Here is a 27,178-nt window from a genome sequence, read left to right on the forward strand (position 1 = left end):
CACCAAACCCCTGTTCTGGGTGAGGAAAAAAGGCCAGGAGTGCCCAAAGCCAGGTGTGAAGGGTGAGCAGAACACCAAACCCTTGTCCTTGGGTGAAGAAACACGGCCAGAGGTGGCCAAAGCCAGGATGGGGCTGCCCAGGCTCCTGCCCCTGCCCCAGGCTCCTGCCCCAAGCTCCCTGGCAGGACAGGAGGGCAGAGCTGGCTGTGCCCGGCCCCAGAGAGCAGCAGGGGCAGCTCCTCCAGGCTCTGCAGCACACAGGGCTCTTTGTTTTATTTATTAAACAGCAGCAGATTGCTGCAGGCAGCTCTAATCCAGCCTCGGTTTCCATAGACACCCTCGGCTTCCCCAGCACAGTTCCCAGGCAGCAGCAGCGGGGCTGGGGGAGCAGCTCTGACACCAAAGCCGAGCCCAGGGGCTCCTGCAGCCTTCAGAGCCCTTCCAGCTCCAGCTCTGCTAATTGCCTGCCCCGGAGAGAGGCTTTAATGAGCGCTTGGCCAGAGCTGCAGGAGGCAGAGGGGGAGGAGGAGGAGGAGGAGGGGCTCACCTGGGACTGCACACACACCAGACCAAGGCCCAGCACACTCCATGAGAGCCTTAACAAGGTGCAGCATCCCAGGGGGAGCTGGGACAGTCACCTCAGAGCATGGGGGGACCTTGGAGAATCACCCCAAACCATAGCGGGAGCAAGGAGAGCCACCTCAAAGCATGAGGGGAGCTGGGAGAGTCATCCCAAGCTATGGGGGGAGCTGGGAGGGTCCCCTCAAACTGTGGGGGGACCTTGGAGGGTCGCTTCAAACCATGGGCTGAGATGGCAAGGTCAACTTAGACCATGGGGAGACCTGGGAGAGTCACCCCAAAACCATGGGGAGACCTTGGACGGTCCCCTCAAACCATGGGGAGACCTTGGAGGGTCACCCCAAACCATGGGGAGAGCTGGGAGGGTCACCCCAAACCATGGGGGGAGCTGGGAGGGTCCCCTCAAACTATAGGAGGACCTGGGACGGTCACCTTAGACCATGAGGGGACCTTGGCGGGTCCCCTCAAAGCATGGGGAGGACCTTGGAGGGTCCCCCCAGACTCTTGGAGGGTCCCCCCAAACCAGGGCAGTAAGGAGGGAGGACACAGGAGGATGCCTGGGCAATAGGGAGGCTGGAAAAGCAGCTGCCCTTTAAAGGATTTCCTGAGCAATGAAAGGGGAAGAAAGGGGAAGGAGGCAGCAGCAGCCACAGCTCGTGGTGTTTGCCATGGGCTGGGCAGACACAAACCCTGGCAGCGGGCACAGGGAGGCTCCAGCAGGGCAGAGCTGCTGCAGGCAGGGCACAGTCCCAGCCCCACAGCACTGGGGACCCCCATGTGCCCCTTTTCCTCTCCCCTGCCCCTCCAGAGGGGCAGCTCAGCCCCAGCTCCCCGGCCAAAATCCGCTGCTTCCCCTTCTCCAAATGAGAACAAACCACCACAAAACCGCCCTGAGCCACAGCCCTGACACTCAGGGTACCAGGGGCTTTCCAGGCTGCATTATCAGTAAATCCAGAGACACTGAGGCACGGCAGGAGCAGCTCCACGCCGAGCTCTGCTCCCCAGCAGCACCAAAGATCTGCTTCACCCCTGGGAATCTCCAGAAATCTCCATTCAGCAGCAAACGGGGACTTACCCAACTCTTTGGATCCTTGGCTTTCACTGGCCAGCTCCCCCATCTTCACCAGAGCATCAAAGTACCCCTTGGCTGCATATGTCATGCCTAAAAAGCACAAAAAAATGAGGTTATGCTCTCCTAAAAGGCTGTTGGAACTTCTGGGGCACTGAGGAGGCTCTGGACACTAAAATAGGCTAAATTACCTCCAAGGGCCCAACCCCACGGGGAGGGAGCACACAACAAACAGAGGAAAGGCAGCACGGGGAGCTGCAGCAGTGAGATTACAGGGTAATTCAGGATTTAAAAAGGTGCACGCAGGACTGTGGTGGTTTCCATTGCAGCGCAAGCATCGGGCTGCTGGGAGAACTCACTGCAGAATAATTGAATATCACAGACTTTCATTACAGCTCAGCCTTGTTTGTTGACATTCCAGCTCCACACTCGACTCTAATCAGATAAGCAGGGGGTTTCCTCTAATCACAGAACGCGCTGTACAGCCCCAGCTCCAGCTTCCAGCGCTGCCTCTGCTCTGCCCCCTGCGCTCTGCCCTTCCTCCAGGTGAGGAGGCCAGCTGAGCCAGGCCAAGTTAAAAATTACAGGAAGATCCCTGGCTGCACAGCGGGGATGTGGGAAAGGCACAGAGGCAGTGATCCCAGTGCTCATCCCAGAGTGGTGGGACAGGGCAGCACAAACAGCTCCACCTCCCCCGGGTGGTTAAACATCAGGAGAATCAATAAAAACCACAGTCCAACACAGTCCCAAGGGTCAGCAGAGCTCTTCCCCTGTCAGACCTGACTGTGCTGCCAGGAGGGAACCAGCAGGGAAAAGCAGATTATGAACCCCACTCTGCTGGGATGCACTGGGATTTGGGGAAAGCTGCTGCCTGTGGGGAGGGTGCCCTGTGCCCCTGGAATTTCTGTGCCCTGAATTCTGTGCCCTGGAATTCTGAATTCTGTGCCTGACTGGATTTCTGTGCACTGGAATTTCTGGAAAGAGGGTGCCCTGTGCCCCTGGAATGGCTGGGCGTCTGCTGCCTGTGTGCAAGGTGCCCTGTGCCCCTGGAATTTAGGGAAAGAGGGTGCCCTGTGCCCCCTCCCCGGGGCTCAGAGGGCCCTGGGCAGTGGAGCTGGACGGGCACTGCCCCGTCACGCTGGGTGAGCCATTAAACCCCAGCTCAAAGCAGTGCCCAGCTGGCAGGACACTGTGTCCGGGCACCTGGGAACAGGGGGAGGGCTCAAAACCCTCCTGGGAACGGCCAGGAGCTCACCTGAGCTGGGGGAAGGGAAAGGAAAAAAAGGAAAAAGGAAAGGAAAAAGGAAAAAGGAAAGGTGCTGCAGGCAGGGAGCAGGAGCAGGATGCTCCCCAAAGGTCGGGTGCCAACCCTGACACTTCAGGCACCAAAGGGATTTTTCCCCCCTGGCTGAAGGTGATGACAGGCTCTGCCCCACGGGCATTTTCACTGGGATTGTTCCAAAATCAAATGCAGGAGACACGTGCAGCTCTGAAGGGAGCAGAGCCCTCCCTGGAAAAACACAGCTCTGGGTGGAGCAGAGCTTAAAGCTCCTTGAAACCCAGCCGGGGAGGGCCCAGGCAGTGCACAAAGCCAGTTTAAGTCAAAATAGCCCATTTTGGGGTTTAATCAATTCCTAGCTTCCTTTTGATCACTTAAATCCACACCTCCCTAATGGCTCCCAATAGGATCCTGCATTCCCAATCAAGAGCTGCCATCAACACTTTGGGGCTTTTCCCTTCTCTTCATTCTTTTGGGCAATTTAAACATTTCAACAGCACCTCTTTAAACGGGGCTTAAAACCTCAATTCTCAGTACTTTAAACAAACATTTAAAGAACTGTTTGCAGATGTGTTTTGTTATCCTGCTGCCTCCCAGCATTTTCTGCCTGGAATCCCTCCTGCATCCGTGGCCTTGCACATCACCACTCTCACAGTTCCTTCCCCATGGGATCAAGGAACTTTTCCACAAAAAACCCCAAAGATTTTCAACAAAAACCCCAAAAGATTTTCAACAAAAACCCCAAAAGATTTTGCAGCTTTTCCCCTCCCCAGCCTGGCAGCCCCAATGCCACTTACTTGCTAAGGCTTTTTCATAGGTCTTCCCCATAGAAATGAAATTCCTGAGGCTGGGGTTGAACTGCTCCATGATGGTCTAAAGGGGAGAGAACATGGGGTTAGCAGGGGTGATGGGGAGTGGGGTGAGCAGCTCTGTCCTGATAAATACGAAAAGAGAACAACAACAACAACAAATCCTCCCATCTCCCTACTAGAGGCCCCAGGATCCTCCACTGAGGAAGACCATGGTGGGTCTGAGCACAGGAGGGACAGGAACAAGGAACAAGGGAGTTCTGCAGTGCCCCAGGAAAGGAAAGTGAATGCCCCAACCAGAGAATTATCAGATATATCAAAAATAACCATAATAACAACTCTTAGTGGCTGTTTGGGGCAGCAGCAGCCTCAGACCAGCCAGGGAGGGGACCCATGACCTGGGGATGGTGGCAGGTGATGTGCCACCCCCAGGATGGCCACAGAGAACAGAATCCCAAATGTGCAGCCAGGATGGGGCAGGGCAGAGCCCTCAGCACTCCCTGAGCTGTGCCAGGGATGGCACCAGGATGGCACCAGAGCCCCTTGGCACTGCCCAGGGTGAGGGTGAGCTCTGCCTGAGCTCTCCTGCCTGGCCCCAGGGCCCTCAGCTCGGATGGGGGAAGGAATAATCGGCTCAGGAGAACAAGGAGGGCTCTGTGTGCGCACAGCCCTCCCTGGCAGGGCCCTCAGCCCACCCCAAAATCCCAGATCCCCACTCCTGCCTGCATCCTCTGCATCCAGCCCAGCCCCAGAGCTGGGCCTGAGCCCCTGCCCCACCTTGGGGACACCTCCTGCCCAGGTGCCACCAGAAAATGGAGCTGAGAGTGCCCCTGAGGGGGAATGCACCTCGGGCATTGCTGCTGGGAATGGGGGCAATTCCTGCTGGGGCATTTCTGCTGGGAATGGGGGCAATTCCTGCTGGGAACAGGGGTAATTCCTGGGGCATTTCTGCTGGGAATGGGGCATCCCTGCTGGGAATGGGGGCAATTCCTGGGGCATTGCTGCTGGGAATGGGGGCAATTCCTGATGGGAATGGGGGCAGCAACTGCTGGGAATGGGGGCAATTCCTGCTGGAACAGGGGTAATTCCTGGGGCATTGCTGCTGGAATGGGGCAATTCCTGATGGAATGGGGGCAATCCTGATGGAATGGGAGCAATTCCTGATGGAATGGGGGCAACTCCGCTGGGAATGGGGGCAATTCCTGCTGGGAACAGGGGTAATTCCTGGGGCATTTCTGCTGGGAATGGGGCATCCCTGCTGGGAACAAGGGCTCTGCACCCCCAGGCTGCTGGCAGAGCCCCAGCCCGGGCAGGGCAGGGAGGGAAGGCAGGCAGACACTTAGAGGGAATAAGCTGATTAAGCATCTGTCACCTCATCTCAGGCTGCCCCAACACTATAAAGCTCATTTTCTGCCCGAGGCATTTATATCCCAGTCAGTCCCTGCTGCCTGGGCCTTGGCTCCGACAACTGAGCTGTCTCCCCATGAGTGCAGGGCTCAGCCAGAGCCCTTTTGGGGCTCCTGTGGGCAGGATCTGTGTGGGGCACAGCCAGAGGGGTGGCATCACCCCAGTGCTGCTGTTTCAGCAGGAATCTGCTGGTCCTGCCAGGCCGGGATGTCCCCAGAGCACCAGCCACCACTGCAAAGGGCAGGAGATGATTGACGAGGCTAACGAGGAGCTGCCCCGCTAATTAAGGCTGCAGGCCAACACCAGCGCCCCTGGAAGCCGTTTTGGGGCAGCTCAGAGCACTTTGGTGGATGTGCTGAGCCCGAGAGCAGAGAAACGAACCTGTAGCAACAAGCCAGGTGTTCTCCAGCGTGCAGGAGACAATTGCACAGCAGTTAATTAGCACTGGAGGATTGCTCCATCCTGCCCAGATCATGGTTAACTCCAGTCCAAAATGCTCCTGGGCTGCCCCATGGATCAGCCAGCGCTGGGATCAGTGGCCATGGCAGGGACAGGGACAATCCCTGCCCACAGCAGGGACAGGGACACAGCCCCAGCCCCACACTCAGGCTCAGCCCAAGCTCTCTGAGCCTGAGCAATAGTTAAGCAGCAGAAATGTTGGCAGAATTTCTGCAGGGAGGAGATTTTTGGGCGGCTCGCAGGTTCAGAGCAGTGTTTGTGTACGAGGACGTGCACGGGGATATGTAAATAGTGTGATTTTCTCAGCAGTGCCCGTGTAAACACATCGTCCTGAGCATGAAACCCGGGGAATTAATGATGGAACAGGATCTCCAGGCAAAGCACCGGCCAAAATCCAGCACATCTCGCCCAAAGCAGGGGGAATGAAAGCAGAATCAAAGCACAGCCCAGCCCTGGCACTGCTCAGGGCAGGTCCTGCTCCCCACGGATCCACAGGAGACGTTTTAAAGCAACAAATAAAGAGATAAAATCCCCCAGAGGGGCTCGTGGGGCGGCTGAAGGAGCGGGAAGGTGACTCTGAGCTGGCCAAATAAAATTCACCAGCCCCCAGGAGGAAGTTTGCTGAAAGTGAATGTTTTTAAAACATTGTCTGGAGCCTCCAACAAAAACAGCCTGGCAGGATGAGAGCGGTGACAAGGGCTCCTCACCCCAGAGATAAAAATAAAAATAAAAATAGCCCTTTGCAAGCGCTGCTCTCTCTCCAGGGTGAGAAGGGAAGGTGACTCCAGAGCCTTCTCACCCTGCTCCAGGTGAGAGACCTGGCAAGGAGAAACTGGGAAATGAACGGGTTTGTGCCATGGGATGGCTCAGCAGCATCACCCTCACACCAGGGATGTGCTGGAGCTGCTCCCCTGCCAGCACAGGGCTCATCCCCTCCCTGGGGGCACCAGGGGCTCTGTCCCCCTCAGGAGAGGTGAATCCAGGCTTGCAGGACACCAGCAGCAAAGCAAATATCCAGTAGCACTGTGGCAATGAAAGCAAATCCCATTCTCCCCAGATTTTTGCCCCCTCAGCAGCACCCACAAGTTGTTTGCCTTCCATGGGCTGCCTGGGCAGAGTTCAGAAAAACACAGACACAAAACCTGGCAGCCAAGGGTTGAAAGGGCTTTGCTTTGTTCCACTGAGCTGAATTCCCTGGGTAATACCACTCAGCTCCCCGGGACTGGCACGGCTTTGTTCAGCTGCCAAAAATGAAACTAATGCAAAGCACAAGGTCTCCAGGACACAGCCCTGCTCCCTGGGCTGGGGGAAGAGGCAGCACAAACAAGGTCCCTTTCTGCCCTCTGAGCACACTCCAGCTGCAGCCAGGATGCTCCAAGCCCTAAATTAACCCACAAGGAAAAGTTCAGGATCAGGGGAAAGAGTAAAACACCCCGAGCTGGAAGGAGCCCGTGAGGATCACGGAATTCCAGCTCCTCAATCCTGAATTTAAGCCCTGCTCAAGCTGGAAGTGGCTTCTCCTGCTCAACAGCTGAAGGGCAGCATTCCCAACACATCCCTGGAAGGGCTCCAAAGCCACGTGGATGTGGCACCTGGGGACGTGGCTCCAGCACTGAGGGAATGGTTGGATCTGATGATGCACTCAGAGGGCATTTCCAACCTTTTTAAGGATTTTGTGGTTCCCTGCAGGGCTGACCCTGCACAGGGCCCAGCCAGGGATTCCCTGGGTGACCATGAGGATTCCCTGGGTAACCCCCATCCCTGGGTGACACTGATCATCCCTGGGTGACCATCAGGATCTCTGGGTGACTATGATAACTCCCTGGGTGACCATGAGGAGCAGGCTGGAGGGACAGGACAGCACCAGGGGACTCTCCCTGCCACTGCCACACTGCAGGAACAGCTCAGCCCCCAGGAAGTTTTGTGCCTAAATGGGTCAGCCCTGCTCCAGGAGCACTTTCATCATTTTGCCATCAATATTTAATGCCCAGCAAAGCCCAGTGCTGCCTCCTCCATCACAGCTTGTCCTGCCTGGCACCATCAGGAACAGCCCTGGGGGTTTCAAGAGCCAAGTTTCTGTCAAGAAGGAGCCCAGGGAAAATCAGGGGGGAAAGTCAGGGAAAAAACCAGTCCCCATCTAAAGGCATTGAGTTTCTCCTGGCTGTCATGCCAGAGGACGAGGGCACCCAAGACTCAGGGAAAGAGCTCTGAATGAGCTGTGTTGGGGTCTGGGCTTGAGGAGAGCTGGGATGAGGATCCACAGGGGGCTCAGAGCCCTCAGCACTGTGGGAACACCCTCAGCACCCACCCCTGGGCAGCCCTCCAAGGCTGGGCCATCCTCAAATCCTTGGGGCTGGCATCTCCCCCAGGAGGCAGGAGGGTGCCCAGAGAGGTGGCACCAGGGGCTGAGCCCCACGCTGTGCCCAGAGGAGCTGTGTGCACTGTGCCCTGCAACACGAGCAGCAGTGCTGAAACCTTACCCAGGGCAGGCTCAGCACCACGGGCACCGAGGGCACAGCAGCACCTGGGGATGGGAGCAGCACCCTGGGGACACCCAGGGGAGCAGCACCCAGCTCCAGCAGTGTGGGACACACTGGGCAGGCAGGAGCTGCTGCTCCCCAACACCTCATTGCCCTGCCTGCAGGTGTCCCATCTCCAGGGAGGCCAGGAGGGCTCTCCCAGCCTGGGGTGGATGGAAGGATGGATGGATGGATGGATGGATGGATGGATGGAGCAGCATTCCCAGCTCAGAGCCCTGGCAGTGCCAGTGCCCAGCCCACCACAGAGCCCTGGGGTGCTCCCCACAGATTTCCCAAGGCTGCAGGGAGAACAGGGCATGGATGGAATTCGGGGTGCCACAGGCTGGCTCCTTCCTCCTGTGCCACACTCATCGTCCCTGCACTCCAAACACACCAAAGCAGCCACGGTTTCCCTCCTGAACCATTTGAGGAAGAATCACTCCCATCCCTCAGGACATGAGGAGAGGCTGTGGTGCCACAGTAACGTGGATTAGAGCTGATGGGGAGCTAAGGACCCTCAGGAACTCTCTCCACACCTTTCTGGACAATTGATTACAGCTGATGGGGAACTAAGGACCCTCAGCAATCCTGTCCACACCTTCCTGCACCACAATTCAGCCTGGAGTTGGGGGTGTTGTTAGGCAAACACCTCTTGAAAGGCAGAGCCACACACACAGCACCACTGCAAGCGCATCTCCCGCACGGAAAAATGGCTTTAAAATGAAATGGAGGTTGGGCTGTAAACGGCAATAATCTCATCTGGCAGGAGGAGACAGATCTGTCTTGGGGGAAGGAAGATTTGCCAGTCCCTGCTTTCTGCAAAAAGACAATCCCGAGCAGGGGCTGGGCGGGGAGGGAGCTGCCCATCCTCATCCTCATCCTCAGCCTGGGGGCTCGGGGCAGAGCCCGGCCCAGCTGTGCCGCTATCGGGGCTGTGGCAGTGAATCAGCAGCGCCCAAGGTGGGATCACGTTGGCGGAAGGTGCCAGCAGCCTCCGTCTCCCTCTGTAATTACTCCCCGCGTGTAGGCAGCTGCCTGTAGTGGCAGCATCGGCTCGGGGGCGGCTGACAGCTCCTGCACCAGCTCATTAGCACACTCACTCCCAGGGCGAGCGCTGCTTCTGCACAACCATGACAATGGGCTGGCTCCCAGCACCGCGCCTCGGGAGAGACGGAGCCGGGCATGGGCACGGGGATGGGCATGGGCGGCTGCTCCTGCCAACCCACACCTGCCGGGATGGGCAGGGGGCACGGCAAGGATCGGGGTGCCCCGGGATGGGCAGGGGCTCGGCAAAGATCGGGGTGCCCCGGGATGGGCAGGGGGCACGGGAAGGCTCGGTCACATCCCAGGATGGGCAGGGGCACGCAAAGATCGGGTGCCCCGGGATGGGCAGGGGCATGGCAAAGATCGGGTGCCCCGGGATGGCAGGGGCACGGCAAGGATCGGGGTGCCCCAGGATGGGCAGGGGGCTCGGCAAGGATCGGGCACCCAGCCCGGTCCCCGCAGGATGGGGCTCGGTGGCATTGGGGTTTGTCTCCTCCTGCCCATGGAAAGGTTCAGGCTCCTGCACAGGCCAAAAAAACACCTGGGGAATGGGGATTGAGGGACTGGGATTGAAGCCCTGGGACTGGTTTTGGAGTCAGACTCCAAAGCCCAAGGAGGTCCAGAAGACCCCAGCCCCCAGGTGGCCCCAAGAGTGGCCCAAGTCCTCAATGGAGCAGGGACACTCCAGGCTCCTGCAGGCACCACATGGCACACGCACATCTCCGGAGGCCAGGAAAGCACTGCTGGCTTCAGAGCAGCCTCTGCCCACCACAGGAACACAACCGGAGCCAGGACCACCCTCCTGCAGCTCCCAGCAGCCAGACACTGATTTTGGGGGAACCCACGAGATCTCCAGCAGCTCCATCGCCTCACTGCCTGCATGTGGCTGCTGCCACCAGCATCCCGGGGAGCCGAGGAGTTCCCTGGTGATGGAGAGCGCATGGAGAGCCCCAGCCCCGGCTGTTGGCACCCCGGGCACCCCTGCCCCGGAACTGCCGGGCAGCAGCGGCCCCACAGCCCCGGATGGGCTCCACACGTGCCGGGACAGACGGACAGCCCTGGGCCGGGCCCGGGGTGACGGTGACCCGCACCCCAACCCTGCCATTATCCCCGTGCTTCGAGGGCTCCACACCTCAAACAACAACTGAGTCACGGCCGGGGCTGCTCCCAGCCCCTGTTTGCCCAGGCGGTGCCAGCAGTGCCAGGGCACAGCGCGGGGTGCCAGCTCTGCCCCAAGGACAGCGGGCACGGGGCATGTCCGGGCACAGCAGCTGGGCACAGGCTGCGAGGCAGCCCCAGGGACCACAGCAAAATGCCACCAAGATTCAGAGCCACCAAGATTTCGGGTGCCACAGCTCGGCCCGAACCGCTGTTAGACCCCAGAATCTCCAAAACCAACACTTCACAACTTCACCGCCTCGGTACTTTCTGCACTACATTCTTCTATCTTTTTTTTTTTTTTTTTCCTTTTTTTTCTTTCCCTGCTCTGTGCTCCCAGGTAACTCAATCCAAGCCCTTAAATCACAGGAAATCGTGCAAGCTTCCCAGTTTAACAAACGACATCCTGCGTTCCACGTTCGGCCACAGCAGTTTGATTACTCCTGCTCTCAGACCCAGCAGAGCACAGACCGCTTCCTTCGGGGGGGAACTCGAACCACACAAATTGAATTGTTGCTTTTTCTCAGGACACGGGCAGCAAAGCAGAGAGGGAAAACTGAGAATTCCCGAACTCCAGGGGACGGGGAAGGCTCTGGTTTGGGGCAGAGCAGAGTGCCAGGGGCTGCCCCGCTGCGGGGTGATGCGGGGACAGCGCTGCCCACCCGGGCTCGGGCATCCCCACGGGGTACCGGTGCCCGTAGGTACCCCCGATAAGGCTGGGGGTGCCCGGAGGTACCCGGGGAGGGCCCGGGGAAGGCTCGGGGTACCCGGGGAGGGCCCGGGGAAGGCTCGGGGTGCCCCAGCGGCCCCACCGGCCCGGCCGAGCGGCTCCGGGCACATCCCAGGGCCGGCCCCGGCGGCGCCTCCGCCCGCGCTGCCCCCGCGCGTCCCGGGGAGGAGAAACGCGATAATTCAACGATAATTCCAATAACTCGAATGCAGCAAAGCAGGCAGGCGGGCACCTGTTGCGGACTCACCTTGTAGACATTCTCGGTGAGGCGGTGCACCTCCTCGGAGCGGGCCATGCCGGGCGGGCCGGGCAGCACCATGGGCGGCTGCGGGCGGGCGGGCGGAGCCGGGCGGGCAGAGCGCGGGCAGAGCGCGGAGCGGCGGCGGCCGAGCCTTTTATCAGCTCCCGGAGCCGTGCCCGCCCCGCGCCGCCCCGGCCAGCCCCGCGGGGAGGAGCCGCGCTGTTCCGGGCCGGGCCGGGCCTGGAGTAACGACGGGAGTACGAGCGGCGCGGGGGAGGAGGGAGGGATGCGCCGCGCCGGGCCCACCGTGCGGGATCACATGCCCGTTCCCCATGCCCATCACCCATGCCCATTCCCCATACCCCATCCCTATCGCTATTCCCATTCCCCATCCCCGTTCCCATTCCCCATCCCCATTGCCCATCCGTATTCCCATCCCCATTCCCCATGCCCGTTCCCCATCCCTATCCCCCCCATCCCCATTCCCACTCCACAGCCCGTTCACACTCCATTGTCCCTCCTCCACCCCTCTGCCCATCCCACACCCCATAGCCTACCCTACACTCCTGCCGTACCTCACCCCACAGCCCACGACCCCACACCATCCCCCTGCTTTACCCCACACCATGGCTCTCGCTGTGCCCCACATCCCTGAGCTGTCCCCCCCTCCATCCCTTGCTGTACCCCCTCTCTGGGGCTGTGCTCTGTCCCCAGCTGTGCCCCGGGCAGGGGATGAGAAGGAAGAGCTGCCCGTGGTTTGTGGGTAAGGAGGGTGCACATTGTGCAGGGAGCCAGCAGAGCAGGGTGGGATGAGCCGTCACCACGACTACGGCTGGGGATGCTCAGCCCAAGGAAAACCAGCCCCTGCCTCCCACCTCGCTGTCCCCGGGCTGTCCCACCACCTGGCCAGCCAGGAGAGCCAGGATTCCCAAGGGAGGCTCCTGCCAGAGCTCTCTCAGGTCCCTGTGGGACACCCAAGCCATCCCTGTCCTTCCCATGCCTCGGGCCAACGACAGCAGATTTTGGCCAGGTGCTGAGGGACACCAGGGGCCCTAGAGCCAGTGTCCCCATCCCTGTGCCCTGCTGAGGGACACCAGGAGCAGGGCCAGTGTCCCCATCCCTGTGCCCTACCCTGCTGTCCTCCCCCGCTAAAGGGAGCCCCAGGGCCAGGCTGTGCCCCTGGGCTGAGCCTTCCTCTCCCTGCTCTCTGCTGTGAGAAGCAGTGAAAGAGTTAAGCTGCTGAGTGCGTTATTTTCCCTCACATCCATCAGTTCCCAGAACAAGGAGCCCAGGTCGATACCTTGGTCCCAAACCTCCCGTGTCTGTTCCCCTTCCCGCTCTCCCTCCCAGCCCTGGCAAGGCCAGGAGGGGCAGCTGCTCCCTCTGGCTGCCTCTGGGTCCCATTTTGGCTTCAGCCTCGGAGGTTCCACACTCCAGAGCACAGTGAGGAATTTACAGCCCCTGAGAAGGATTTTTCTCACGTTTCTGGAGTGCCCAGTTAACCCTTTCCCGCTGGGGCGGAGGAAAGGGAGCCGCTGTGGCACCGGAGGTGTCCCCAGAGGAATCCCTGGCTGCCTGCGTGGCTGCTGGGACACCACGGTGCCACTTTCCCTCCCATCCCACGTGGCCAGACACAGCTCCCTCAGCCAGACACCGGCACCTCGCTGCTCTCCAGTGAAGGATTCAGCATCAAGCAGCCAGGAGTAGAGTGCCTCTCCCTGCATCTCCATCACCTTATTTTTAGTTACGTTATGTAAGTTCTTCGCTACGTCATGGATGTGGGGGGTTCTTGCATCTAATTCCAGTGTGACAGCCCAGCAATTCAAACAAGCTGTTCCTCTGCTGAGGAAGATAAAAGGATTTGTAATTTCTGATAATAAAAGAGGCCTTTTGGGACGGCCCTCAGAGAATCTCTTCCATCTAGGCCTGCTCGCAGACAGCCGCTCCACTTTCCACCCGTGCTCTGCTTCTCCTTATCCCCTGGAATCTGAGTGCTGAAAACCTTTCTCCCTCAGATCCCCCTGGAAGCAGCCAGGGAGTTCATTTCCCCACAGTCAGAGCCACATGGGGTGAATTATCCTTGACCCTGGCCCTTGCCATGTCCCAGTCCTGGCTGGCAGTGCCCAGCGCTGCCCATGCTGGAGCAGTGCCCAAGCCCACGGTGGCATTGCCACCCTGCAGCACCCTGGGAGCTCTCAGCAGGAAAAACCTGCCTCTGCCTCGTGCCTCAGCCTTTGCTTTGATTGCCTTTGATTTATTTTTTTTAATTTTTTTTTCCTGGTTGCTGCTCGCTGCCTCTCTGTCAGGGTGATTCACTCGGCGGGGCTCGGCGGCAGCTGGAGCGTGCCCAGGGTAACCATGGTGCCAGAGCCCCGTGGGTTACCTGCACCCCCTGCTCCATGTGCCCGTGTGAGGGCGGGCCCATCCAGCACGGGCCGTGGGTGCAGCGTGGGGAACACCACGGCAGGCTGGGAACAGCAGTGGGACGAGCAGGCAGCAGCGCCGGGGCTGGCAGGGGCCCGTCCGTCCGTCCATGCATCCGTCCATCCATGCATCCATCCATCCATCCATCCGTCCGTCCGTCCGTCCCTCCCGGCGGCACCGGCCACCTCCAGCCCGGGTGGAGCGGGGTTGCTGTGGCAACAATCACTTATGTAATCCACCCCGCTCGGCTGCAGGTGTGGGGAGGAAATTGTGCTATTTTCGAAGTTTCATTAGGTTCCTTCTTAATTACCAGCGTGGCACCGTGCCAGCGCTCCCGGACGGGGCATGTGCCAGGCACAGGGACTGAGGGTGGGGACGGGGCAGCGATGGCCACGACAGTGGTGACTGTGACAGTGACAACCAGGGCAGTGACGGCCAGGGCCGTGACAACCGATGGCAGCAGTGGCTGGAGCAGTGATGTCCCAGGGCAGTGACAGCAGCTGCACCAAGGGACAGTTCCCTGTCTGTTCCCAGCCTGGGGACACTGTCCCTGCTCCCAAAATGCCACCCCGGTGCCTGCCAGGGAGGGACACAGGAGGGAGGAGCTGCAGGGCAGCATTACTGCCCAGGGAGGGGAATGTGGCACTGCAGGGTCACCGAGTGCTGCCACATCCTCAGCGACTTGAGAAGAAAGGAGAGAGGAGAAAAAAAGGTGAGTTGGAATTTCTGGGGCAGTTGAGAGGGATGTGGTGCTGGCCAGCACAGAGAGAGGAGGAAGCAGAGGGGACAGTGCTGGCTTTTGTCACAGTCCCTGAGGAAATGCTTGGAGTTTCCCAAGGAAGATCGAGCCCCAGCTGCTCCAGGTGGTCACTGGGTTCTCCTGGCACTGCCAGAGCAGGAGAGAGCAGGCAGGGAATGGGACCAGGATAAGAAGTCACCTCCATCTCCATCCCCATCCCCATCTCCCCCTCAGTCCCGCTGGCTCTGTGGCAGCCCCTGGCTCTCTGCTCCCCTTTTCAGAGTGTGCTGAGGGAAGGCTGAGCCCAGCCAGCCCCGGGTGCCCAGCACAGCCCGAGCAGGGCAGGTGTGTGCAGAGTGTCACCGTGCTAATGACATTCCCAGGAAATGCCTGTCCTGTGGCACTGGGCAGATGGCTTCTCCACCGGAGCCCTGACATCACTGCGAGCCCTCCCTGTGCTGTGTCAGGAAGTTTTTATTTCTAGAATAACCCAAACGTGATTTTTCTGACATCTGGGGGTCACCGGGGAGTCGGCCAGGTGGGTTTGAGCCAACCCAGCCCCTGTGAGCACAGGTTGTGTTTTCCCTGAGCACCTCCCTCAGTTCTGCCCCCTGCCCTCCTCGGGGACCCCTCCTCAACCCCAGGCTGTGCCCCCATTCCTTTGGGGCGCCTCACTGAGGAGCTGGGCCAGCAACCCCCACACAGCTCCAGGTCTTGGAGCATCCTCCCAAACTCACCTCTCCCATGCAAGGCAGTCATCGCTCACCAGGATTCCAGCAGGTGCCTCCAGCTGACAGGTTTGGGTTAAATATTGGAATAAATTCCGCCCTGTGAAGGTGGGCAGGCCCTGGCACAGCTTTCCCAGAGGAGCTGTGGCTGCCCCATCCCTGGAAGTGCTCCAGGCCAGGTTGAACAGGGCTTGGAGCAGCCTGGGATAGCAGAGTGTCCCATGAGCTTTAAGGTCCTCCCCAGCTGTGTGGGTTTGAAAATCCAGGTGTCCGCTGAGGAAGGCAGGAGCCTCCTGTGAAATGGAAAATGGAAACCCCCTTCTCTGAATTATAATAGTTTCATTTTGAAACTAAGGGGCTCTCAGGCAAAGATATGGGAGTAGGAACAACAGTTCTGTACTAGGAAAATTAAAATATAAATGCAATAGTACAAACAAATACAAACCACTGATAGAGAGAGAATACAACCTGTGTGTCCCAGCCCCATCCCGTGAGGCTGCTCCTCTGACAATGCAGGGGGCAGAGGCTGCTGGGGCGTCCCAAAGCTCAGATTGGATCCAGGTGGGAATGCTTGGCTCCTCCCCTGGGCGGGGCATCTCCCCATGGGATGCTGGGATTGGATCAGCCCTGCAGGGACACTCAGTGGCCATGGACAGAAGATAATTAATAGTTAATGGCCCATTAACAGAAGATAATTAATGATAAATGGCCATTAACAGAAGAGATCTCCAGGAGGGAGGATTGGGTGTGGAAAAGATAAAGAAAACTGCCCAATTAATAGAAGATAACTGCCCCACCTTTAACAGATGGTGATAGAATTCACACCAGCTACACCTGAGACCCAGCCCAGCCCATTCCACCATCCTGTCACTGCTGGTGCTGGTGGGAGCTGCCCCCTGAGCCATCCAGGGCTCAGACTCAGGAGAGTCTGGGTTGGAGATGTCCCTGGGTTGGAGACATCCTGTGTGTGCCAGCGGCTCTCAGCACTTAAATCCTGCTGAGCAAACCCAGCAAAGCCATTTACTGGGGATTAGCCAAGGATGAGCAATGCAGGCCCTTCTTCTGCAGGCTGGGAGCTGCAGGCTGGACCCAGCAATCCCAGCTCCCACCTCGGGCTTGGGCCAGTGGGGTGGGCTGATTGCACCAAGGGGAAACTGAGGCACGGCACAGAACCTGGCCTCTCATCATCCCAGGGCTCCCCTAATCCTGTTGGGAGCAGCAGCTGAGCAAACTCCCAGCAGTGCAAGTGCTGTGCCCAGGGATTTGGGGACAGTTCTGCTCCCCGGTGTGACACCTGTGTCACCCTGTGCCTCCGAGCACCTGGCCCTGCCTATGGCGAGGGTCAGAGGGACTGGGGGCCACCCCTGGGGGCACTGTTGGCAGCCCCAGAGGGACCCCAGCACTGTTCCCCATGGCCGTGAGCTGCAGGCAGCCGGGCAGGGCTGGGACACTCCTGGTGTCACAGGGGTGGGACACAGGTTGGGGACAGCAGCGTCCCCCTGGCCGCAGGGACAGCCCTGCCCTGTGTGTCCCCCTGCCCTGCCCCGTGTGCCCCGTGTGTCCCCCTGCCCTGGCAGGGCTGGAGCAGCCTCAGCTCTCCCCGGGGAGGGCAGGCTCAGGGAGGAGCCGGAGTGACGGAGGAAACACGGAGTGGGTGGGAGAACAAAGCAGTGTGGATGCCGTGCTGGGCCTGGAAGATGGAGGGAAGGAATGAGGGATGCAGGGAGGGGATGCAGGGAGGGGATGAGGGAATGAGGGGTGCAGGGAGGCTCCGGCTGCCACAGGAGGGCAAAGGGCAGCAAGGCTGGCACCGGTCATGCCACATCCCTGCTGCCATCCCTGGGGGCTCCACAGCGCACCCAGCCATGCCATGGCCCTGGGGCTGGGGGAGCAGGGCACTGTGCTCTGGGGGAGCCCCAAAACGCACCAGGACCCCCTCGCTGCCAGGCTGGGCCCTGTCCCTCCTCACCTGCCCCAGCTCCTGTTCCACGAGTGAGTAATGCTGAATTACAGCGCTAAGGAGCTCTCTGGGGATCCTGCCGAATAGCAGGAATAGTTTATGCGATTTGCATAATTGGTATGATGGGATTTGGCATCACGTTGCTGAGCTCGGGGACGCGTCCGGGGCAGAGCCGAGGTGCTGCTGGGGGCTGTGGGCAAACTGGGGGGCTCTGGGGGCTGCCTCCCCCTGCCCAGCCCTGCCTGTGACCATGCAGTCACAGAGAGGTGGCAGAAGGGACAGGTTCAGGTCCTGCTGCCATGCCCTGCCCGTGTCCCCCCTTGTGTCCCTCAAGCTGGCACTGGGCTGGTCACAGCCCCACAGCCCCTCGGGCACCTTTGCTGCCCCATGGGCACTCCTGAGGGCTGTGCCTGCCCATCCCAGCTCGGGGAGCAGCCCAAAGCTGCATCTCAGGCCTGAGGGACACAGTGCCCAATTCCCCAGCTCCTGTTCCAGCCCCAAGGCCAAACCCAGCTCCCTGCTCGGCACCTCCAGCGGCTCCTCCTGCCTCAGACACAGCCCAGCCCTGGCACTGCTCTCCTCTCGTTTCCTCTCCTGCTAATTAATGAGGGAGCCAGCCCTGGAGCAGCCTGGCACGGCTCTGCTGGGCTGCCCCAGTGACAGACACGGGCTGGGGATACAGGCTGGGGACATGGACACAGGCAGGGGACATGGGGCAGGGACACAGGTTGGGGACACAGGTTGGGAACACAGGCAGGGGACACAGGTTGGGGACACCCATCACGTGGCAGCGCTGGCCCTTGGGGACACCCGGCGTGGCCACGGCTTCACCCACGACTTGAGGAGCCACATTCCACAGCAGGGCAGGGCAGGGCAGCAAAAATGGTGACACTGACACGGGGACAATGCCACCTGCCAGTGCTCCTCCCACCCATTGCCATGGTCCTGCGTCCCCCAGGAGGAGAATTCTGGCTCCTGCATCAGCGCAGGCCCTGCTGAGGCTTTTCAGCCCTGCCAAGGCTTTTCAGCCCTGTTGAGGCATTTCAGCCCTGCTCAGGCATCTCAGGTCTATTCAGGCATTTCAGCCCTACCAAGACATTTCAGCCCTGCTCAGGCATCTCAGCTCCAGCCCTGCCAAGCAGTGGCAGCTCCCGTCTGGCACCAGGAGCCAGCAAAGGTCACATTCCCGGCCATGGGGACAGACCTGCTTTGTTCCCAGCGCTGCTCTAATTAGGAAATTACGCTGATTTTTTTTTTTTTTTTTTTTTTTTTCCCCACAGCAGAACTATCAAAACTTGGGCTTGTTCCTTGCCAAAGCCTCCTCTCCTCTGCTGGTGACTCAGCGTGACACCAGGGCACTGGAAGCACGGCACAGGGAGAGGGAGGGAGCCAGGGGTGGCACTGCAGGGGTTGGGGGTTTGGGTGCAGAACGCAGCACCCCAGCAGTGCCCCCACCTGTGGGAAGCACCTGAACCCCACACAGGGCAGGGCAGGCTCAGGGTGTGGGTAATGAAGAGGAGGAGGAGGAGGAGGATGAAAGATCCACGGAACTGTGCCTGGTTCTGAGTCAGGGTTTGCCAGGAGGGTGGGGGACAGGGGACACTGTGAGCTCATTCCCTGGGACGGAGCTGAGGGGGGACAGGGAGAGCCCCCAGGCCTCTGAGCCCCTCGTGCCAAAGAGCAGCAGGACCCAGAGGAGAGGATCCGACACCTCTGGGGTTCTCAGCTCTGTTTTGTTTTTCCTTGGGTGTTCCAGGAAACACCAGAGGCAGCAGAGCACGGCAGCGTGTCAGGGGTGCAGCCGTGTCAGGGGTGCAGCCGTGTCAGGGTGCCGCTGTTTTGAGGCTGTACAGCTGTTTTGGGGTGCAGCTGTTCTGGGGCTGTGCAGCTGTTCTGGGGTGTGCTGGCAGCGCTGCCATCCAGCTGTGTTGGCATAGAAACTGCCAGGGCTCTGCCACCGCCTCCCGTTACACAATTTTACACAATTCCCTCCAAGCCCTGGGACGAGGCTGCTGAGGAGGGGAGGCAGCTCCAGGCCTGTGCCCCACACCAGCCTCGTGCCAGCTGCCTGTGGGCACACGGAGGGGTGGGGGTGGCTGGGGAGGGCCCAGCACAGCCCCAGGGAGCAGGGCTGGCTGGTGCCCAGCTGGACAGCAGGGAATAGCAGTCTATTTAAAGGCACTGCTGCTGGCATAAGGCTGGCTGGAATTCCTGCCCCATCTCAGACCTCGCTGGGGTGTGGGATGAAGGCTCTGCAGGCAGAGCTCGCAGCCAGGCACATCCCATGGCGTGGGGCAGTGTCCCCATGGAACAGGGACTGTCCCTGAGGGGACAGCAGGGAATGGGCAGCAGCATCTCCCAGCAGAGCTCCTCGTTTCCCCTTCCCCTGCATGGCAATCCCACAGTGCTGGGAATCCCACAGCAGTGCTGGGAATGGCGCCGAGATCCAGGAGGAGTGGCTGCTCCCAGGAATGCTGCTGGAATTCCCTGGCACTGCCACATTCCCTGTTCACTGTCACTGTGCCCGCCCTGGGCTTGTCCAGTGGTCAGAACCTCCCCAGAGGGGCCAGGGCCGTGCCAGGGCTGTGCCAGGGCTGGGAGCTCCAGGGAGGGCTCTGGGGAAGCCGAGGCAGGAGCTGAGGTTGGTTCCTCCTCTCCAGGGTTTACTTACCCACGAGCAGCGCTGCCCCCACGCTCCCCTCGCTCAACATCTGGCCAAGTCAAACACAGCTGGAAGAGCTCTGTGTGCAGCCCTCCCGGTGGGGGCTGGCTCCCACCCCGCTGCCACGGCTGAGGGGCACGGGCAGTGCTGATCAAACACTCCAAACTCGGCACAGCCGCGTTCCCAGGGCCCGCTGGGGCAGGCAGGGGCATCCCGAGGCTCCCTGCAGCAGGAGAGATGGAAATGCAGAGGAACGAGGGAGCAGCTGCTGCCCGAGCACGGCCACGGGCTCAGGAACAGCCCAGGTGGGGCCTCACCTGCACTGGGGGGAGCCCCTGTGCCCACTGCAGACAGGGACAGTCACACTCTGGGACAGGGGATGGCCAACGCCACAGAAATGGAAGCACAAAGTCCTACAGAGGGAGCTGAAATGGGATGGGACAGTTTGGTCCCCCAGGAGGGAGGCAGCCCTGGGCACGGAGTGCTCGCGGAGCAGTTTGACAATTCCACAGTAATTCTTACAAATCCCTAATTTGGCCTTGCTGCAAACCCAGTGCAGAGACTCTCAAAAATCTCAGCCACAGCAGGGCCATGCCAGGACTGTCCCAGCACTGTCACCTCCCGGGGCCATCCAGGCAAACAGGGCCAACCAGGGCCAACCAGGGCTGTTTGTGTCACACACGGAGCCTGCTCTGAAATCCCCTGCCCACATCTCTCCCAGGAGCAGGGAGGAGCGAGGCAGCTCCTGCTCATCCACGACACTCCCTGTGCAAACACGAGGCTGGAGAGGAGTCACTGGAGCCACCAGAGCCAGTTTATTGTCACAGCACAGCCCAGAGGTCACAGCCCGTCCTGGCCCTTCCTCCAGGAGACCCAGGAGCTGTGGGGACAGCGATTGGCACAGGGAGCTGTGGCCAGGCTGCTCCAAACCCTCCTGCTGGATCAGTAAATGGCCTCTCCACTGTGGCAACAAGCAATGGAAGGAGCTGCATTAACCCCTTCAGCACCAGCCCTGCTTCCCCCTCATACCCAGGAGGAGTGCAGCCACCAGGACCTGGCCTGGCCTTGGCACAGCATCCCTGCGAGGGCTGGATCCTCTCTGCTGCTGCCAGGACATTCACCAGAGACAAAACCAGAGCAGGGAGATGCAGCACACCCTCCTCAGGCCTCTGCTGTGGCCATGCCAACCCCAGGGAACAGGGATTCCCCAAAGCACCAGCAGTGGAAGTAATGGTCCCTGCAGGTGAAGCAGGGCCACCTTGGACAGCCCAGCACCCGCTGAAGGAGCCCTGGAGGAGCAGAACTGCTCCTGGTGAAGCCAAGGCTCTGGAGGAGCAGAACTGCTCCTGGCAGCAGGGCTCTGGTGAAGCCAAGGCTCTCTCTGCTGGGAATGGGCTGCGTTGCAGCTCAGCCGGGACTGAGCAGAGAATGAAGCGCCGGCAGCAGAGCAGGACCTGTCCTGTCCTGTCCTGGCAGGGCTGGGGAGAGCAGGGACACAGCCCTGGGATCATCCAGTGCAGCTCCAGAGGCTCTGCCAGCACCGTGCTGGTGTCAAACCCAGGCCCAGGGACTGGGGGGCTGCTATGGAACATTAGTGGGGACACAGCAGTGGGAATGGGGTGGCTCCAAGGCACTCACTGCCTTGGGGACACACGAGGAGGATGAGGATGCCCTGGCCAGTCTGTGGAACACAAGAGAGAGGACAGGGAGAGCACAGCTCCACCCAGAGCTGCTGCTGGCCCGGTCCCCGGGGTCACTTTTTGTCTAGCACCAGATCCCACAACCCCAATAACAGCCCCACAAAGTCTCCAAGGACCCTCCAGTCATTCTGCTGTCACAGGAACGCAGATGAAGGGCTGTGGCTTCAAGAACATCATAAATAAAGATCTGCAGTGTCCTGAAGAGCATCTGCAAGCTGGCAGGTGAGCTCGTTCCAAGAGCAGCCAGATCTGCCACCACCTGGCTGCCAGCAGAGTTCCAGAGCCTTCAGCATCCCCTGAGTCCTCAGAGGGGTTGGGGCTCCCTGCAGGGCTCCCAGGGCACTCTGGAGTGCTGATTCCTGCAGCTTCAGTGTCCACAGCAGCACAAGGAAACGCGTCCAGTCCCCGAGGAAACACCAGCAGGAGCAGCAGAGTCTGTGGATCCATCATCCATCCTGCCAAAGCTGAACTCTGACGCTGCAGCAGGGCCCACCAGGGAGGAATCCTGGCTCCTGATGGCTCCTGGCACTGGCAGGAGCTCCACGGTGGCATTGGGGGAGATTTCTGGCAGCCCAGGGCTGAGCCCTGCCCGGCCCCCCAGCTCCCAGCAGGAGCAGGGCTGAGCACCCAGGCTGGGCCCAGAGCAAACCCCAGCCTGGGGCTGGCTCTGTGAGAGCCAGGGGGGTCCAGCCCAGAGCTCCAGCACTGCCCAGGGGCAGCAGGACAGGGCCAGGGCCAGCCCTGCACAGATGGACACAGGCCAGAGCAGGGACAGAGGGACACGGACACCAGAGTGCTCCACAGGCTCGTGCTCACCCAGCCCATGGTCGCTCTGATTTCCTGGGGTTTGGCCAGAGCAAAGGCAGACTGACCACCAGAATCAAACCTACAGAGAAAAATTTGGCTTTGGATGATTTAGAGTTGCTGTTTAATCCCGAGACAGCGCAGCTGAGTGAGTCTGGAGTTTAAGTTACAAAAAAAGAAAGCACTAGAAAATAATCTTGATACAAGAGCGATAATCAGCTGAGGTTCCCCACCCCGTGCAGGGAATCCTGCTCCACAATCCACCCAGCACAGCTGGGATGCTGCCAAGGCATTGCCTGCTCCCAGCACACTCTGGGAGGGCAAACTGTCCAGGGGGAGAGTCTGGAGGGGGATCCCCAGCACTGGGAGTTAAGATGCTGCCACCAGCTCTGCCTTTGGCCTGTTCTTGATGGGTGACACTTCTGTGGAAGGAAAAGAAACTTGTTACAGAAGCAGGGGATGCAAATATCCTGCAGCCATCTCCTGAGGGGGATCCAGGCCTCAGAGTCCCCTCTGCACAGCACCTGGACTGAGAGAAATTGGTTATAAATAATCCCACATTCCCACGTGGAAATGCCCCTTTTTCACAGCACTGAAGGATTACAGACTCTCAGAGCATGGCCAGCCCAGGGACAGATCCTGGGCAGGAGGAGACACAGGAGGAGGAGCAGGGCCAGCCCTGCCCTCAGCCCTGGGCTGTTTTGTTTGGCCTCAGTGCTGACATCTGAGCCCTGTTTAGGAGTAAACAAGCTCCAAGGAAACCAGCCCCATTCCCCTCATGCCAGATTGCTCCTGGGCAGATTCCACAGAGGGAAATGGCTCCTTCCAGCCCCTCTTTGCACAGGCAGGGAGGTCCAGCTCCTGTGAGAGACAGCTCAGGGCTCTGCTGTCCCAGGAGAAGTCTTCACTGAGTTCACAGACACCTGATGAATCCCAGTGGGCTCCTTCCCTGCCAGGCAGGGCCACCAGGGCCTGTTTGGTGACTTTCTTAGTGAGCTCTCCCATTTCCCAGCTTCATTCCCACACAAATCCATGCACTGAGGCTTCAGATCACTCAGGAACACTCGGGGACCACCAGCTGTGAGCTCTGACAATCCTGGAACTGTGGGACTGCAGTGATCCTCATCCAGCTGCTTCCACAGCACTGGGAAGAGCTCCAAGGGAAATGCAGAGCTGTGCAGGGTGAGCCCAGCATCCACAAATACCCTGAGCTGCACGATGGGCCTGGCCCAGGGCTGTGGGGGAAGCCTTGGCTGGCTCAGGCAAGGCAGGAATTCCTGATGGAGCTCCTGGTGGAATGAGGTGTCTCAGGGCAGGGGCAGGATGTGACAGGGACAGCAGTGTCACCCAGGGAGCTGCCCAAGGCAATGCCAGATGGTGATGGGACAGGGAGTGCAGCCTGGGGTGCTCGGGCAGTGAGGGCTCAGCCTGGCCTGTCCCTCCCCAGGAGCTGCTGTCCCCTCCCTTTCCCAACACACTGACACTGCAGGGACAGCAGCACCTGAAGCCACAGCTGTGCAAGGAGAACATACCTGGGATCTTCTCTGGGAGTGGCTCTGAAGGAACTTCTGGGAGCTCCAACTGTTCCTGTGAGGACATTACAGACAATGTGTCACACGTGTCACAGCTGTGGGCAAGCATGGGGGGACAATGGCCCACATTTCCCCCAGACTGAGCTCTGAGAGCAGCAAAAAGGGGGGACAATGGCCCACATTCCCCCCAGATCAGCTCTGAGAGCAGCAAAAAGGAACTTTAACTGCTGCTAAAAGCAGCTTCCTGGAAATGGGGATTTTAACCACAGAAACATCAACCCCACCTGAGTAATGGCATTTAATTCTTCTAGAATGGCATCTTCATCCTCCTCAGTCAGGCTGCCAGCCAGGAGCTCGTCTATTTGCTGTGGGGACAGGGAAGGAGCTCAATCCCAGCCCAGCAGCTCTGAGCACAGGCTGCTCCCAGCCCCCTGCACTCACCCTCTGGTACTCCACAGCATCCTGGGTCTCTCCTATTATCCTCTCCACCTCTTCTATGGACATCACCTGGAGGGCAGAGCCACAATGCAGGTGAGGGAGGGCCCAGCAGGGAGGCAGCCCCAGGCAGCCCCCCCTGAGGTGCCCCACCCTGTACCTGGTGCATTTTGTTCAGACACTCGTTGCCTATCTTCAGGCCCTCGATGACCTTCATCTCAATCTGGGTGAATTCAATGTCCTGGACCTGCAGTGGGGAGGAGAAAGGGCAGAGGAGCCTGGCACACCTTGGCATGGCACGGGCATGGCACAGGCTGCCCTGTGAGATTAACAGACATGGTGTGATGGTGTTCACAGGGGTCTGAGGCTGAGGGAAGAGATGAGGATCTCACTCCATGTTTCAGAAGGCTGATTTATTATTTTATGATATATATTATGTTAAAACTATACTAAAGGAATAGAAGAAAGGATTTCATCAGAAGGCTGGCTAAGAATACAAGAAAAAAGAATGATAACAAAGGTTTGTGGCTCGGCTCTGTGTCTGAGCCAGCTGACTGTGATTGGCCATTAATTAGAAACAACCACATGAGACCAATCCCAGATGCACCTGTTGCATTCCACAGCAGCAGATAATCAATGTTTGCATTTTGTTCCTGAGGCCTCTCAGCTTCTCAGGAGGAAAAATCCCATTTTATCTTTCCATAAAAGATGTCTGTGACAGACATGGGGATGTGGCAGCTGGGGACAGAGGTGGCCCTGGCAGAGCTGGGCAGTGACAGGGCTCAGAGGGCTCTTCCCACCTAAATGATGCCATGGCTGCCACTCTGAGGCACACACAGGCTGCCAGGAGGAATCAGGGGAGCCCTTCCAGTGCTGCCAGTGGCACCAGCAGCAGGAAACATCCACACCAGCAGGTCCAACAGCCCTTGAGGTGATTTCACCGGATTTTCCAGCCGCCAGCCCCAGCTGAGACCTCCCCAAACCCAAACACATCCAGCTCTGAAATGACAGGGCTGACTCAAGGCAGGAAGGCCCCAGTGCAGCCATCCCCCCTGTGAGTAACGTTCCAGCAATCTCCAAACCTCACATTTAGCAGGGAACCTGCAGTTTTAAACACACCACTCCGTGTCTCCAGGGAAAATCGTGGCACGTGCACAATTTTGGAGACATTGCCCCTGGACAGAGGCTGGACCCCTGCCAGCTGGAATGGAGTGGAATTCCAGGGGATCCCCACCCCAGGAGAGCCCCAGGGCTGCCTCACCATCCGCTCCAGGTTGCTGATCTGGTTCTCTGTTTTGTCCAGCAGCTGCTCCTGGTACCGTTTCTTCTTCAGCAGGAGCATGGCCTTCCTGAGGGACACAGAGGGGTGAAGCAACTGGAGCCCAAAGGAGCCCACCACAGCCACGAGTCTTGTTCTGGGCTTCTGCTAAAAGGGGACAACTTGCGTGCAGCTCAACTGGCAGCCTGCACCTGCTCCTTGAGGAGCAAGGATGAGCAAACCGGGTATGGGGAATAAATCCTGCCCTGGGAGGGTGGGCAGCCCTGGCACAGGGTGCCCAGAGCAGCTGGGGCTGCCCCTGCATCCCTGGCAGTGCCCAAGGCCAGGCTGGATGGGGCTGGGAACACCCTGCGACAGTGGGAGTGTCCCTGCCATGGCAGGGGTGGCACTGGGTGGGCTTTGAGGTCCTTCCCAACCCAAACCCTCCTGGCATCCGATTCCCCCAGCGCAGTGGGAAGGGGGATTAAAATATCGGGAATGGGAATTAATGAAAATATCGGCCATGGGGATAAATGTCCCCTCCCGGTGACACGATCCCCGGTGGCACTGTCCCCCTGTCCCCCCGGCCCCGCTGTCCCTGTCCCTCACTCTTTCTTGCCGTCCCGGAGCAGCTGCCGGGCCAGCGCCCGCTCCCGCTCCAGCCCCAGGCTCAGCCGCTTCTGGTACTGCCGGAGCTTGTCCCGCTGCTGCTTCAGTTGCTGTGGGACAGACGGACAGAGGGACGGACGGACAGGGGACGGACAGAGGGACGGACAGGGGACGGACAGGGGGACGGACAGGGGTCACAGCTCAGCGCTGACAGCTCCACGCCCCCTCCAGCAGCGCCACTCCCCAGCCGGGTCTGTCCCGGCCGGCTCAGCGACAGCACCGGGGGTCGCTCAGCCCCAGCCGGGCCGATCCGGTCCGGTCCATCCCCGCTCCCCGCGTTCCCCGGTCCATCCCGGTCCACCCCTCACTCCCCAGCCCGGCCCAGTCCGGTCAGTCCCCCCGTTCCCCAGCACGGCCCGGTCTGTCCCGCTCTGCCCCGCTCTGCCCCCTCTCCCCAGCCCGGCCCGGTCCATCCCGGTCCATCCCCGCTCACCAGCACGGCCCGGTCCTGCTCCGTGACGCGGCTCCGCCGTTTCCGCCCGAACAGGTTCCCCATGGCCGCTCCTGCCCGGCCCGGCCCGGCCCGGCCCGCCCCCGACGGCGGCCGCGAGGGGCCCGGCCCCGCACAACGCGCAGCGAGAGCGGCAGCGGCGGGAGCGAACCGCTGGGGGGCGCGCTGGGGACGGGAATACCGGGATGGGAATTATTAAAATAATAGCGGGAATGGGAATTGTTAAAATAATATCGGGAATGGGAATTGTAAAAATAATAGCGGGAATGGGGATAAAATACCGGGAATGGGGATAATGATATTGGGAATGGGAATTATTAAAATAATATCGGGAATGGGAATTGTTAAAATAATATCGGGAATGGGAGTAATGATATCGAGAATGGGAATTAAAATAATATCGGGAATGGGAATAAAAATATCGAGAATGGAGATAATGATATCGGGAATAGGGGTAATAATATCGGGATTGGGAATAATTAAAATATAGAGAATGAGTATAATAATATTGGTAGTAGCAGC

General features: G+C 59.5%; 2 protein-coding genes across 12 annotated transcripts in view; both read right to left on the reverse strand.

Annotated features, from left to right (window-relative positions):
* BAIAP2 (BAR/IMD domain containing adaptor protein 2) overlaps positions 1-11,411 on the reverse strand; it is a 40,648-nt gene extending 29,237 nt beyond the window's left edge. For all 11 annotated transcript variants that reach the window (XM_064728362.1, XM_064728361.1, XM_064728365.1 and 8 more), the window contains exons 1-3: positions 11,301-11,411; positions 3,725-3,800; positions 1,655-1,741 (exon numbers count right to left, since the gene is read on the reverse strand). In XM_064728362.1, the coding sequence (XP_064584432.1) occupies positions 1,655-1,741; positions 3,725-3,800; positions 11,301-11,372 (235 nt within the window). In that variant the 5' untranslated portion in view covers positions 11,373-11,411. The remainder of the gene's footprint in view (positions 1-1,654; positions 1,742-3,724; positions 3,801-11,300) is intronic.
* Positions 11,412-20,599: 9,188 nt separating this feature from the next.
* CHMP6 (charged multivesicular body protein 6) lies at positions 20,600-26,742 on the reverse strand. The gene is made up of 8 exons (XM_064728729.1): positions 26,639-26,742; positions 26,146-26,255; positions 25,540-25,627; positions 24,439-24,525; positions 24,285-24,350; positions 24,128-24,208; positions 23,844-23,898; positions 20,600-22,733 (listed from the first exon to the last, which is right to left on the reverse strand). The coding sequence occupies exons 1-8, from the start codon at positions 26,699-26,701 to the stop codon at positions 22,681-22,683; spliced, it is 603 nt and encodes a 200-aa protein (XP_064584799.1). The 5' UTR covers positions 26,702-26,742; the 3' UTR covers positions 20,600-22,680.
* Positions 26,743-27,178: the final 436 nt, after the last annotated feature.

The sequence above is a fragment of the Zonotrichia leucophrys genome, chromosome 18 (assembly GCF_028769735.1).
Source record: "Zonotrichia leucophrys gambelii isolate GWCS_2022_RI chromosome 18, RI_Zleu_2.0, whole genome shotgun sequence".
NCBI lineage: Eukaryota > Metazoa > Chordata > Aves > Passeriformes > Passerellidae > Zonotrichia > Zonotrichia leucophrys.

Coding starts and splice junctions, on each gene's coding strand:
- CHMP6 (XM_064728729.1), bottom strand. CDS start 26,701: ATGGGGAACCTGTTCGGGCGGAAACGGCGGAGCCGCGTCACGGAGCAG. Junction 26,256..26,638: donor AGCAGGACCGGGCCGTGCTG/GTGAGCGGGGAT, acceptor TCTGTCCCACAG/CAACTGAAGCAGCAGCGGGA. Junction 23,899..24,127: donor AATTAAATGCCATTACTCAG/GTGGGGTTGATG, acceptor ATGTCCTCACAG/GAACAGTTGGAGCTCCCAGA.